Below are 12737 nucleotides of genomic sequence, written 5' to 3'. Positions count from 1 at the left end.
GGGCTCATGTGGTGAGTAGGCTTAGTTGTCCTGTGGCATGTGGGCTATTAATTCCCCAACCAGGGCTTGAACCTGTGTCCCCGAGCATCGCAAGGTGAATTCTTAACCACTAGACCACCAGGGAAGTCCCTTTATATAAACTGCTCATGCAAAGTAATGAAGCCATGCTCCAGAGGGTTGACCAAAACCGGTGACTAACAAAGTTCCTGAGCTTCTCTCAGAATTCCAGTGAAGGAACAGGTTAAAACCGCTCCACCTGTGGCCTGTTTTCACTCAACAAGCTCACTTTGGTTGTTTTCTGTTCTTCCTCTAAATACACAGCCTCCTGGCTTCTCGCAGCCCAGGAGCCTGGAGTTAGCTCCTGCCCAGCACAAGGTGGCTAAGCCTAGTTGGGACCCTTCCCTGAAAGTGGGCCGTGTGGGATTCCTGTGATTGGCCTTCTGCCATCAGAAGCCTCCACCCTCAGACACGTTCGGGGCCTCAGGTGTGAATGTGCAGAGGCAGGAACCCAGGTGCCCCCGCACAGAAGAGCCATCACCTCATCCGTCCCCGTGCCTGCGGCCCCCCTGCTCACACCACATGTGCCCCTCACCCTCTGCGGGCGGCTCCGAGACTTGTTCTCCTGCCTCCTCACTTGGCTGCAAACCGCTGCACGTCCAGCCAGTGGACCCGCTTCACCAGCAGTGACTGAACTTCTTAGCTCTTTCATTCTTTAGGCTCCCGAGAAACAACTGTTCGTGTGTTGCTTACTTAAGATATTTCAGGAACAGCGAGAGAAACCAACCTGGCCCCTGACACCAGTGCTGGACTTAGAGGTGGGAGGCCCTGGTCCCAGGCATGTCTCTCTCCATCTTTACAACCACCTGGGGGGAAGAGCCAGTGCCTGCTCTCATGACATGCCTGAGGCAGAGGCAGGAACTCCTCCTTGGTACTCGGAAAGGAGAAGCCGGGTGGAGCTGGGCTGGTAGGTAGGCCCTCTGGCTCCAGGCAACAGTGGCCTGGGGGCTGCAGGGCCAGGGAGGCGACCTCCACAGCCTTCCTGGCCTCTGGGCAGGACCCCACCCTGGCCCCCCACGGCACCTTCAGCGGAAGTTCACTCATTCATTTTGGCATGAAGGTTTTTGGTATTAAAACTTGTTGAAGGAAAAGGTCTAGGTGTTGACACCTAATATTCACCAAAGCCTAAACCAACTGTGCAAAAGAAAATCTTGAGATCGTGGAAGGAAATGTCTTTCTAAATAAAGGACACTCTTGTTTGGACACTTATAAGAATTAAAAAGTAGAAACAAAACGAAAACCTCCCAATTTATTTACAAAACAAGTTCTTTTGTTTTACAAAAATTACCCAAGAAAATGACAAAAATAGAAATAGCTTCTCAGACTCTTGGGAACTACTTCTAAGTAACCAAGGAGTCAGAACCCGGAGGCCCCCTTTTCTCCTGAAGCGCAGTGACCGTGACCGCGTCCGTCCAAGTGCGGGGCCCCGGCCGCCCCGGCAGGAGGCTGCTCAGGCCAGGGTCTGGAGCAGCAGGATCTTCTCGTTGACGCAGAACCTGTGCAGCACCAGCATGAGGTTCTCCCCACAGCGGGACACCTGGCGCTCCATGGCCAGGCGGAAGTCCTCCTTCACGCCCTTGGTGATGCCCCGGGTGACCGTGTGGTGCCTGGCGGGGCGGCGACAGGGAGACAAACGCACGGTTGGTTAGCACGGCCGCACGGGTCCGCGGTCCCGGGGCAGGAGAACAGCCTGCCTCAAACCTAGCGGAAAGCTTTGGAAAGAAAAATGCCCTGACCAAATAGCCCCACCTGCCCGGTCCTTCTCGGAAAGACTGAGAACTGGAGCGTCACCTTCCCCACTCGGGACAAGGCTTTTCCACACGCCTGGGCAGGTCCGGCGAGACGCCGCCTGCGTGGCTCTGACTCCTGCGGCTCTGACGCTGGGCTCCCCTGTGACTCGCACGCGGGGCTCACCGCTCAGGCCACACGGCTCTCGGGCCCAGCCAGGCCGGCCTCGGGGGGCAGGTTGCCCGAGCGAGCGGGGCTGCGGCCGGGGTCCCCACACAGCCTGGGTCACCAACACGATTCTGCTCCCCGCGATGCCAGGCCTGCGTGCGGGAAGCGGGCACAGCTGGGGTCCTGAGACGAGGGTCTGGCACGGACACAGGGGAGCAGTCGCTGAAGAGCCTCCTCGAGGTCTGGGGGGGCCCGGGAGCCCCCGGTTGGGGGAGCACAGGCGGGTCGCTCAGGGCGCCCTGGAGGGTGTGCTTCAGGGAAGGGGGTCACAGAGGGAACCCCGGACACCAACGTGAAGGGAGGAAAAGAAACACCTAGCAAAGTTCACTGGGTTCAAGTCAGAGGAAAGGCATTGTAACCACCCACTCAGTGATGGGGTGGATTCAGGCCAACAACACAAGGCACCTCCAGCCCCAGCCCTCTGCCTAACTCCCCTCAGACAGGCACAGGGATTTAAAACTAGACTTGGAGGTACTGGCCAAAATTAAAAGGTTTGAGTCCACTCTCAAAATGTTTCTGTTTTTAAAACCTGAATCATATAAAGTAAGAACAACAGAAGTGAAAAGTTGCAATGTAACAGAAGGGGAAAAACACCCCAGGCTTGGTTAGAACAGTGCTATACTACAGGACACTCTACGTGCCGTGGGCGGTTTATAGAACCACACAGCGTTTACCAGCGCAGCCACGGACCAAAACTCGGGTCTCGGTGGACACTTCTAGCTGGGTCCGGCTGCTGACCTCGGCAGTGAGGACACAGGGGCAGTGAGCCCCACTGGGAGCACAAGCAGCCCCTTTGTGCTGCCCTGAGATACGGCTCTTGGGGGACCCAGCCTGCGGCCCCAAATGAGAGGCCGCTCTCTGACCCAGTGAAAGACACTGGTGTTTGCAGACCCTGAGTGCACGGCATGGGTGCGTCCAACCAAAGGCTCCCCTTCATGCTGGTAATCACAAAATGCCGTGTCCCGCTGGGCGTGGGCCCAAGGCCAGACTGTTCCCACACACGAAGAGCAGTACAACTCAATTATATTTCTATCAGAGTTTTTATCGCTCTGGTAAGTTTGGATGAAGAAGAGAATGAATGAGCTTTTGTGGTTTAAGACCAGAATAAACCAGTTAATAAAACTGGTGTCCTGCCTACCAGTTATTTTCAATTCAGAAAGGTGAGGTCAGTGTCAGGAAAATAACTCTGCTAAAGAAAGCCCACTGAGGCCGAAACCTCAACCCTGGGCACGAATTTGGAAATCCGAGGATAAAAATTTTCCTCTAAGTTTTGCTATCCTTAAACATTTATCACCAAATGCCTTATGTTTTATGAAAAGAGAACCGTAGTTCAGTGCCTGATCTGATGTGTGCTTAATCTGACACACTTTCATATAATGTTGACTTATTTCCAGATCCATAATGATTTTTAAATTGAACACAAAAACACTGGCAACTTATGGAAAAAAATAAGAAATGTTAACAATATTACAACCAAATGGCTTGCCAAGGAATGCGGAACAAATTAAAAAATTAAATAAAGCATGAAAAAAGGGCACCGAGGAACGAAGAGCTGAAAACCATGGGCGGTAAGACATGTTGACAAACAGCACAGTGTGAGCAGGCGTGTCCGCGTGGTACCTGTCGGCAGTCTGTATGCTGGGCTGAAGCACAGGGAAGAATTCCTGCTGCAGCAACCCCATGGGAGGGCTAGAAGGCCTTTAAAAAACAGCAAACAGCGGCATTCAAACACCCACACCGACTCAGCCTGCACTTAAAAAACAACACTCCAGAGAAAATGCATGAGACGCGGGGCCGGCTGCACACGACCGGCAGCCCCAGGCTCCGCGCGGCAGCTTGGGGAGGATGGAGGCCCAGTCCCCGGCTCAGCCCACTGAGATCCGGGGTAGAAGGGGCGCTGGGGAAGAGGCTGGTGCGGTGCCCCGGGATGGCCACGGAGGGGCAGGGCTCAGACGCAGCCCCTGCGTGCTCCATGCCTGTCATGACCACGCCAGTCCCACAGAGAAACCTGGCGACGTTTCTGAACCATCTCTGATGGGACTGAAGCCCCACCTGAAAGAGGCCCTTCAGAGAAGACTGACGGGACTGGCCGTGTTTCTGGTGAAGGTTGAGTTTCAAGTTCACAAAGGAGCGAGAAGAGGAATGGGAGGGGGGACAACGTGAGTCTGGGCCGCGGCTCCGCGGGGTGCTGTGACAACAGAGACAAGCACATTGGCTGGGGTCACCTCTGAAGAGCACACAGGGGGACAGAGCGTCCTGGGTCGCTCAGCCGAGCGCCTCCAGGGCACGGCCAGCATCCGCGGGGAAGCGTTTCTCTCCTTCAGATACGAGAGGGCAGCCCGCGGAGCGCAGAACTGAGCTGGTCCCTCCTGCCATCAGGCCCCGGTGCCCCGGCGCACTGGCCCCACACCAGGACGGACGGGCGCCCTCGCCCAGGCCTGGGGCAAGGAGGGACTGGACTCTGCTCCCCGCACCTCTGCACTCAGCTGTGGGCCCCCCCAGAAGATCTGTAACGGCTGAGGATGATTTGTTTGCGAACCAAAAGGAAGAGGAATGGGATAGTTTTACTCGAGATTCTAACTGTGCCTCGACTGGCTCAGGCAGCCCGCTTCTCTGCGGGAGTTTCTCATCAGAAATTTGACAGGCAGGTTTCAAGCGATCTCTGAGACTCACAGTCAGCTCACTAAGCAGGAGCCCCCAGGCCTGCTTCCAGACCAACGGAAGAGCAGGTTTCCTAAGAAGCTGAGTGGTCTTCTACAGGGCGTAGGGCGTTAGAAGAGACTAAGGGTTATACTAACCATGGGGGGGGGGGCACAATTCATCCTCAAAAGCCTAGAAATGCCTGCTGTGTCTCTGCCTCACCCTGAACACCAGTCAGTCACGCTGGCTGTCCAACACGCCCGCCCTCACCCCGTCCGAGAGCTGGTCTGCACGTCCCCATGTCTTGAGCAGCTCAATAAAACTGACCGAAGAAGGAAGGGTCAGTCCTGATTGTCTGACAACCCTGTCTCTCACGTTCCACAGCTGAGCATCGGCTTAGTGGTGGGAGGATTGTTCAACTTAGGCTTAACCTTAACTAAATGGAGTTGATCCAACTGAAGCTGTCTCTGTATTATGACAGTTTGTATGGTGTGTGTTCATGGGAATTAAAGGAAAAGTTATTCAAAGTTATGTTTGTGAATCCAGCCTCAAAACCGGGCAGTCACAACACAAAACGGGTTACCATAGGTTCCCGTGTCAAAAAGCCATCTTTGTTCTCAAACACCATTAATATTTTGAACCAGGCAGTTATCTTCCCCACGTTTGAGGGAAGCTAACGGAGCAGGAAGATAAGCGTGTCTGGTGCACTTGCCTAAGCCACCTAACGTATACAGGTCTTGTGTCTGCCTGTTATATCCTCAGAATATTTAACGACATCTGCAAGATGAAGGACAAGCACCCCCCCGGCCCCCATCTTCCCATTCCTGACAGGACGCCATGCGAGCTGTGCCCAACCCTGAGGTTTAGGGAATCCAGAAAGAACACCTCTCACTTCCCTCTCCTGACATTTCTAACACCCTCCATGGATGGAACAAGATGCAAATTCCTGCTTTCAACTGAAAACTTGTCCGAGGGAGGAAAAGGAGGTGGTCTGAGCCTCAGCAGCACTTTCTTTCCCTCGGGTCTCGGTCTCCTGCAGAGACCCTGACTTGCACACGCGGACTGTGCAGGACGCGGAGGGGGACTGCGCGTCACACCATGCGTGGCCGTCTACAGCGAAGAGGATGTCCTGTCCACACCGCAATGAGGACTGGAGGGCAGAAGCGGGGGTCGTGAGCTATTTAAAAATCATACATGGTCACTGACTTCATCAGGTGTAGGGGGACTTGCCCAGACCAAGCGCCAGCCTCGCTGCAGAGGTTGGGGAGGCACCTGATGTGAGTGGGCGGGCGGCTGGCTGGGGAGGGCCTGACTCACCACCGAAACCCAAGTGCAGTGTGTAAATCAAGTCTGCAGTTGTCTTCCAAGTCCAGCACAACTGTGATGAAGCCTGGCTTTTCTTAATGAAAAGTGTTCTAATCAGAAATTATAGGATCAGTCTACGTTTTAGAAAGGAAAAAGATTCCATGAATGAGACTTTTGTCTGGTGAAAAAAGTATCAAAAGTGACAGAACTACCCCAATTTAAACACGCTTCCATCAGAAATGTAGTTAAGGGAATGCCAAGTTCAAAAGGATCCCTGGAGTCAAACCTTAAAAACAGACTAGGTTTGGATTCCTCCCTACTGAATGTCTGAAAGCTACAGAAACTTGCAAACATTTCCGACACGCACACAGAGTGGGAGACGGGGGGGCTTACTTGATCAGCATTCCTTGATTGGGCAGCAGTTCCAGATGGATCTTCCCACCTTCCTGAGTTCTCAGGTAGGCGAACTCCTCCAGCATGTCGATATCTGAGACCAGAGTCAGGGAACCACGTGTGAGAGCCAGGAGCCCTGCTCTCTCGGAGGCCAACATGGGCTCGCAGCGCCTGGGTAACTGGCCCACGGCCACCCCACCGGCAACCTGGGCCTGTATGAGTCCAAACCAACGATTCCTATGCCAACCAAACTCCCTCCTAAAGAGAATTATGGTTTTCATATCAATGGTTAAACAGTCTATATGGTCGTAAAAACAATACCTTTTGCTTTCTTGATCAGAAATGAAAAAAAAAAAGAAGGGGGTGGTAGGGGTGTTATTTCCACCCCTCTACCTCTACCCAAAGGTTAAGGATCCTGCTCTAGGCACCTGGACAGGGATGTCAGACTCCTTGCAAGTGAAAACTAGCATGTAAGAGAATCAAGTGTGAACACCAGAGCTTGGATTCTAGGGTGGCTTCTCCCTGACCAGCAGTACCGAGTCCAGCGCTCCCTGTCCTGAAAGCAGGTGCTTGGTGGGGCAGCATCTCTGGCGGGTGCTCAGCGCACCTGTGACGCCTGTGACCACGGACCCCGGGGCCCCTCCCCGGGTGGAGGCCAGTGGACGACTACGTCCTGTGGCCCATCCGCCATTGGGGGCCCTTCAGGGATCCGGGTACCTTCGGAAGAAGTCGCTCCAAGTGGAAAATGGACCAGGGCTGCCGACATTCCCGACTCCTCTCTGAGGTCTCTCCTGACTTCCCCACGACCGACTGCCACGATCCCACTTCAGATCACCACTCCTCCTTTCTCCCCCACATCACTGACACCACTATTTCTCCCCCAAAGGGTTCACTCATTTTTGTCCCATGCATTTATCCTTTCAAAGAAAAAGAGCTTCTTCTGCTCAGACAAGGGGAAGGATACTTGTGACGTAGTTGAAGAAGTTCTCGTACTGGAAGTTTCCCTGCTGGCAGATCTTACTGACGGCCTTCAGGAAGAGCGTCTCCCCCCGCGGCCACTCGTGCTGCAGCAGCACGATCACGTGGCCCAGCGCCATGTCGTCCCTGCTGTCCGTGAAGGCTCTCAGCTGCGGACACGGGGGCGGGGGTGAGGGGTGACCGAGACCCCCCAAACACACTGCCCTGGCAAAGCGCCTGACGGAGGTCGCCCGCGTGGGGAGGGACAGCAGAGGACAGGCCCACGTGGCAGACGGCACAGCGAGGGCTGGCAATCCGCACCCTGAGGCAGAGACGTCTGCTCAGGAGCCGCCGTGGGGCGGTTCAGCCTGTCCACCCCCAGCCACGCCAGCCCTGCGTTCCGACAACCCTCCTGAGACTCCTCAGCTCTGGGGGGCTCTGCACGCGGTCATCCCGGGGCCCTCACTCTAGGATGATAAACTCACAGCCCTCTCTGAGCCCAACAGCACCTGTGCTCCCATCTGCTGCAGCGAGTACATCCTGACTTGCAGGCTAATTCATAAAACACGGGACACCACGACAGGCAAGGCTACATGCGTGTCTGCCCCACTGGTACCTGGAGTAATACGTAATATTGCGTCTCAAGGACGGGGGTTATTTCCTACTCTTCTCTGCCTAGTGCAGCTGACATTTAATAAATATTTGTTTATTCCTCCCACTGCTTCCCTCGCTATACCAATGTGCTGTCAAAAGACTAAACTAACGTGTGCTCAAGGCTGTTAACTTGAGTCACTCCAGATCATCAGAACAATCCTCTGAATTAAATTCCTTTCATGCTAATCATGAAACAGTGGCAGCAGTGACTTCCACTTTATTTTCTTGGGCTCCAAAATCACTGCGGATGGTAACTGCAGTCATGAAATTAAAAGATGCTTGCTACTTAGAAGAAAATCTGTAACAAACCTAGATAGTGTATTAAAAAGCAGAGACATCACTTTGCCATCTAGGGTCTGCAGAGTCAAAGCTGTGGTTTTACTAGCCGTCACGTATGGACGTGAGAGTTGGACCATAAAGAAAGCTGAGCACTGAAGAATGGATGCTTTCGGACTGTGGTGCTGGAGAAGACTCTTGAGAGTCCCCTGAACTGCAAAGAGATCACAGCAATCAATCCTGTAAATCAACTGTGAATATTCACTGGAAGGGACTGATGCCGAGGCTCCAATACTTTGGCCACCTGATGCAAAGATACTACTGATTGGAAAAGACTGATGCTGGGAAAGACTGAGGGCAAAAGGAGAAGTGGGCAGAGAGGATGAGATGGTTGGATGGCATCCCTGACTCAGTGGCGTAAGTCTGAGCACACTCTGGGAGATAGTGGAGGACAGAGGGGCCTGGCTACTGCAGTCCATGGGGTCGCCAAGAGTCGGACATGACTGAGTGACTGAACAGTAACAGTGACAGGCTGATCAACGTGAAGCTTACCTTAAAGCAAGCCAACACTAAGTGCAGGCAGTAGGGCATGATGGCCTTGCTGGTACAAGGCAGAAGCTTCAGATCCGAACCTAAGAAAAGTCCACAACAGGCAGAGAGAGCTTAGAGGGGCAAACGATAAGGGGCTTTCCTTAACACAAAAAGGGTCTCAGACACAGTTAAACCACAGTTACATTTAGTGAACATGAAATTGGTTTTTGAATAGTCTCTGGATTTCATGTCTCAATCTAAATTTCTCAAATTGCTTAAATACTTTTTATTATGAAACCTTTGAAATATATAGAAAATGACAAGACATTATCACAAACACCAGTGTGCTTTATAACTCAAGTTTTAGAGAATGTTGACACTGGTTTAGTTTTTAGATTCTCATATACAGCATCACAAATTCAGTTCACCTTCTGTGAGCCTCTTCTGCTCCCCGCCTCCCTCCCTGGAAAGAAAGTGAAGGTGAAAGGCACTCAGTTGTGTCCGATTCTTTGCGACCCCATAGACTATGCAGTTCATGGAATTCTCCAGGCAAGAACACCAGAGTGGGTAGCCTTTCCCTTCACCAGGGGATCTTCCCAGCCCAGGTCTCCCGCATTGAAGGTGGATTCTTTATCAGCTGAGCCATAAGAGAAGCCCAAGAATACTGGAGTGGGTAGCCTATCCCTTCTGCAGCGGATCTTCCCAACCCAGGAATCGAACCAGGGTCTCCTGCACTGCGGGTGGATTCTTTACCAACTGAGCTATGAGGGAAGCCGTGGAGGTAAGTGCTTTTCTGAATGAGGGGCTCAGCATTCCTACACACACTGCGTGCTCGTCACACAGGAATCTGTATCCATACACCTCAGAGGCAAGTTCCTCCTGTTTCCAGTCTGCTGTATAAATGGTGTCTCAGCCTGCGCATCCCTCCGCTGTTTGCAGTACCGACACCTGTGACTCCAGCTTCTTGGTTTTCCATGTTACGTAATGTTCTGTTGGTAACACAGATCGCAACTGATTTATCCATTCTTTTCCAGCGAACACTGGGATTTCCCATTTTTCACTATTACAAACAATGCTGCAACATGCTTATATATATTTTCTTGTATACTTGTAGAAAAAGCAGTGGCTGTTTTTCAAACCAAGACCTTAGTTCTTTCCTTTATGGTGTGTGCTCCTTACATCCTAAATCCTTCTCTACCCCAAGGGCAAGCAGCAGCAGGAAACAGAGGCACTGCTTTCGTGTGGTCCCGTGCACACGCACTTCCACACGTTCACACCGCTGGCCCTGGACCAGCACAGGTTTGAACGGCATGGGGCCACGTGTATGTGCATTTTTCAATAGACACAGTACCGGCATTTTCACTTTACAGATCTCTATGAACTAACTGCGGGATTACAGATCACAGCGTGTGTAATCAAAAGAACTAGGGTTTGAGCCCTGATTCTGTCCAAACTGTTTCAGCTTCCTGCCCTGGGGATAAGTCATTTGTCAATTCTGGGTTTTAAGGCAGAGAGAGAAAAGTACCTGAATTTTTTAGTACTGGGGGCGGGGGGAGGGGGTCAGAGCCCTTGGGTTAACTCCTGCATTGTTCAAGGGTCAACTGTATACCTAAAACAGAAGGTTCGTGAAATAAAATTTATCCATTTTACTGGAGATACATTCATTTTAATAATATATTTACAGCCTGTCTCACTAAAAGAGAAAATTTCTAGTTGAAAATCCACGACCCAGGAGGTGAGGGCCCACATTTGGAAATCACTGATAGGTCTGTATCCAGAAGGGGTACATACCCAGGCAGTGAGATGTGTGACCTGGTCTGCTAAGCTGGTCTCCAAACCAACCGCATGAATCTATGCGCCTTCCAGAAGCACATGGGTGATGTGGATCTTCACGTCCTGATGGTCAACACAGCCACCCTTTACTCTCTGCATCCTGATGTAAAATGACAGCTTATTGTTTTAACCTGAATTTCCTGTACTAATAGTAGGTGGAGAATCTTTCCAAGTAGTTTTGGGCAATATTTCATTGAATTTATCTCTAAGTATTTTATGGGTTTTGATGTTATTCAATCTAGAGAATCCTTAGGCTTTTCTACATGGCTAAATATGTAGCTGTGGATAAAGACGGTTCCTTTCTGACCTTCCTTTTTCTTGCCTATTATGTTGGCGAGAATCCCCAGGATGTTGCACGGAGGTGCTGGGGGCAGACACCTCTGCGTTGCTGCTGGTCTTGGGGAAAGCACTCAGTATTTCATAGCTAAGAATGATGTCGGGGAAGTTTCCTCCTTTTTCTAGTTTACTGAGTTGTTTGGTTTTTTTGTTTTTAATTGTGAATGATAAATGCAGACATAATTGAATTCTGTCTGCGTCTATTAAGACAATCTTACGATTTTTCTCCTTTAATCAGCAAATGTGGTGAACTGTGGTGACTTGCTTTCCTGGGTTAAACCACGTCTGCAGTCACTCAGCTGTTATGTCTTATCTTTCTTATATGCTGCTGTATTTGCTCGTATTAAGAATTCTGGCATCTGTGATCGTGACAGACACTGGCCTTTAATGTTCTTCTCCTGTGAGGCTCTTGTTTGGTTTTGCTGTCAGGGTTAATGCTGGTCTTAAAAACTGAAGGGGTAAGTGTTCTCTCTTTCTCTATTTTCTCAAAAACTATGTATAGGATTGAAGTCATTTCTTCCTAAATGCTTGACAGGATTCACAGTGAAGCCAACTGGACCTGGAATTTTCTTTGTGGGAAAGTTTTTGATGACAAATTTAATTTGATAGATATAAAATATTCTGATTTTCTATTTCATGTCCCTTTTGGTAAGCTGCGTTTTTGAAGGAATTTTTCCATTTCATCTAAATTGTTGAATTTATTGGCATAAAGTTATTCACAACCTATGCTCTTACTGTCCTTCTGATTTCAGCAGGATCTGGGGTGATGTTCCCTCTTCCGTTCCTGATATTGGTCATCTGTAACCACTGTCTTTCTGGTCAGTCTTGTTAGGGGTTCATCAGTTTCATTAACTTTTGGCTTTATTAATTTCCTTCTGTTTTTTTCTTCTTTTTTTCCCTATTTCATTGATTTCTACTCTTGTCTTTATCACTCCCTGTCTTCTACTTGGCTGGGGTTTGACGGCATCTTTTTCCACCTCTAAGATGGAACCGAGATCCGGACAGTGGGGCCCTCTTCCTTCCCTGTGAAGCGTCACGGCTCAACTTATGTAATTTTTCAACAAATGAGAGACTTGGAGTGAAGCTCAAAGCAGCCTGAGATACGCTGAGCGATCCTTCTCCACTAATCATCAAAAAGCTTCCTGGAATTGGTAAAGACAGGAACAGGAGTTCACTGATATTCTTCGAAAAGAGCACATTCAGGAAGGGAAGAGACTGTCAGAAGGAGGACAGACGCATGGCTGCTCGTGAACCCAGAGCCCAGAGAAGCCTGGCGAGCACTCTGCTTCTTACACAACCTGCCAGGCTCCGCAGACCTCATGGCATCACCTTGTCAGGAATTGTAGGAACTATTAAAAAAAAAAACTCCCAGCGGTGGGCCCTAAAGCTATTTCTAGAAAATAAAAATAGGATTTGCCACTGTACCTTTTCTAAACTTGGGCTTTATTTTGGAGGGTTCCTCCTGGGCCTTGCCTCCGTCCTGGAGGGGGAGGACCATGTAGCACATCAAATCGAGGACCTTCTCACACGTCATCTGGAGAAGACGAGACCAGAAGGAACTAGCTGTAAGCTTCTGACGGAAACCTCATCTCCATAACTAAAGCCTCTGCAGCACACGCAGGCCGCCTGGGCACAGAGGCTGGGGAGCACTGGTGGGCCCAGGACCCCACGTGGTCACTGCTGTTTGCCTGATAGTGAACGCGGAAAAAGAACTAAGATTAAATCCATGCACTAGACCTTTCAGGGAACATGGAACCCACTCTCTGCTGTTAAACAACAAAAGAACAAAACTTAAAAAC

At 50.7% G+C, this 12737-nt stretch overlaps 1 protein-coding gene across 21 annotated transcripts in view; it reads right to left on the bottom strand.

Moving 5' to 3' along the window:
- Positions 1 to 1284: 1284 nt before the first annotated feature.
- INTS10 (integrator complex subunit 10) overlaps positions 1285 to 12737 on the bottom strand; it is a 30511-nt gene continuing 19058 nt past the window's right edge. For 9 of the 21 annotated variants that reach the window (XM_081519113.1, XM_081519119.1, XM_081519106.1 and 6 more), the window contains 5 exons: positions 12364 to 12472; positions 8791 to 8870; positions 7316 to 7478; positions 6352 to 6445; positions 1285 to 1664 (listed from right to left, as the gene is read on the bottom strand). In XM_081519113.1, the coding sequence (XP_081375239.1) occupies positions 1508 to 1664; positions 6352 to 6445; positions 7316 to 7478; positions 8791 to 8870; positions 12364 to 12472 (603 nt within the window). In that variant the 3' untranslated portion in view covers positions 1285 to 1507. Of the gene's footprint in view, positions 1665 to 3633; positions 3712 to 6351; positions 6446 to 7315; positions 7479 to 8790; positions 8871 to 12363; positions 12473 to 12737 lie in introns of all 21 variants that reach the window. The other 12 variants (XM_081519112.1, XM_081519101.1, XM_081519102.1 and 9 more) reach the window with 3 other exon arrangements.

Source organism: Giraffa tippelskirchi, chromosome 8, assembly GCF_054371585.1.
Source record: "Giraffa tippelskirchi isolate mGirTip1 chromosome 8, T2T-mGirTip1v1.2.pri, whole genome shotgun sequence".
Taxonomy (NCBI): Eukaryota; Metazoa; Chordata; class Mammalia; order Artiodactyla; family Giraffidae; genus Giraffa; species Giraffa tippelskirchi.
Note: the sequence above shows the minus strand (reverse complement) of the source record. Positions and strands in the feature narration are given on the sequence as shown.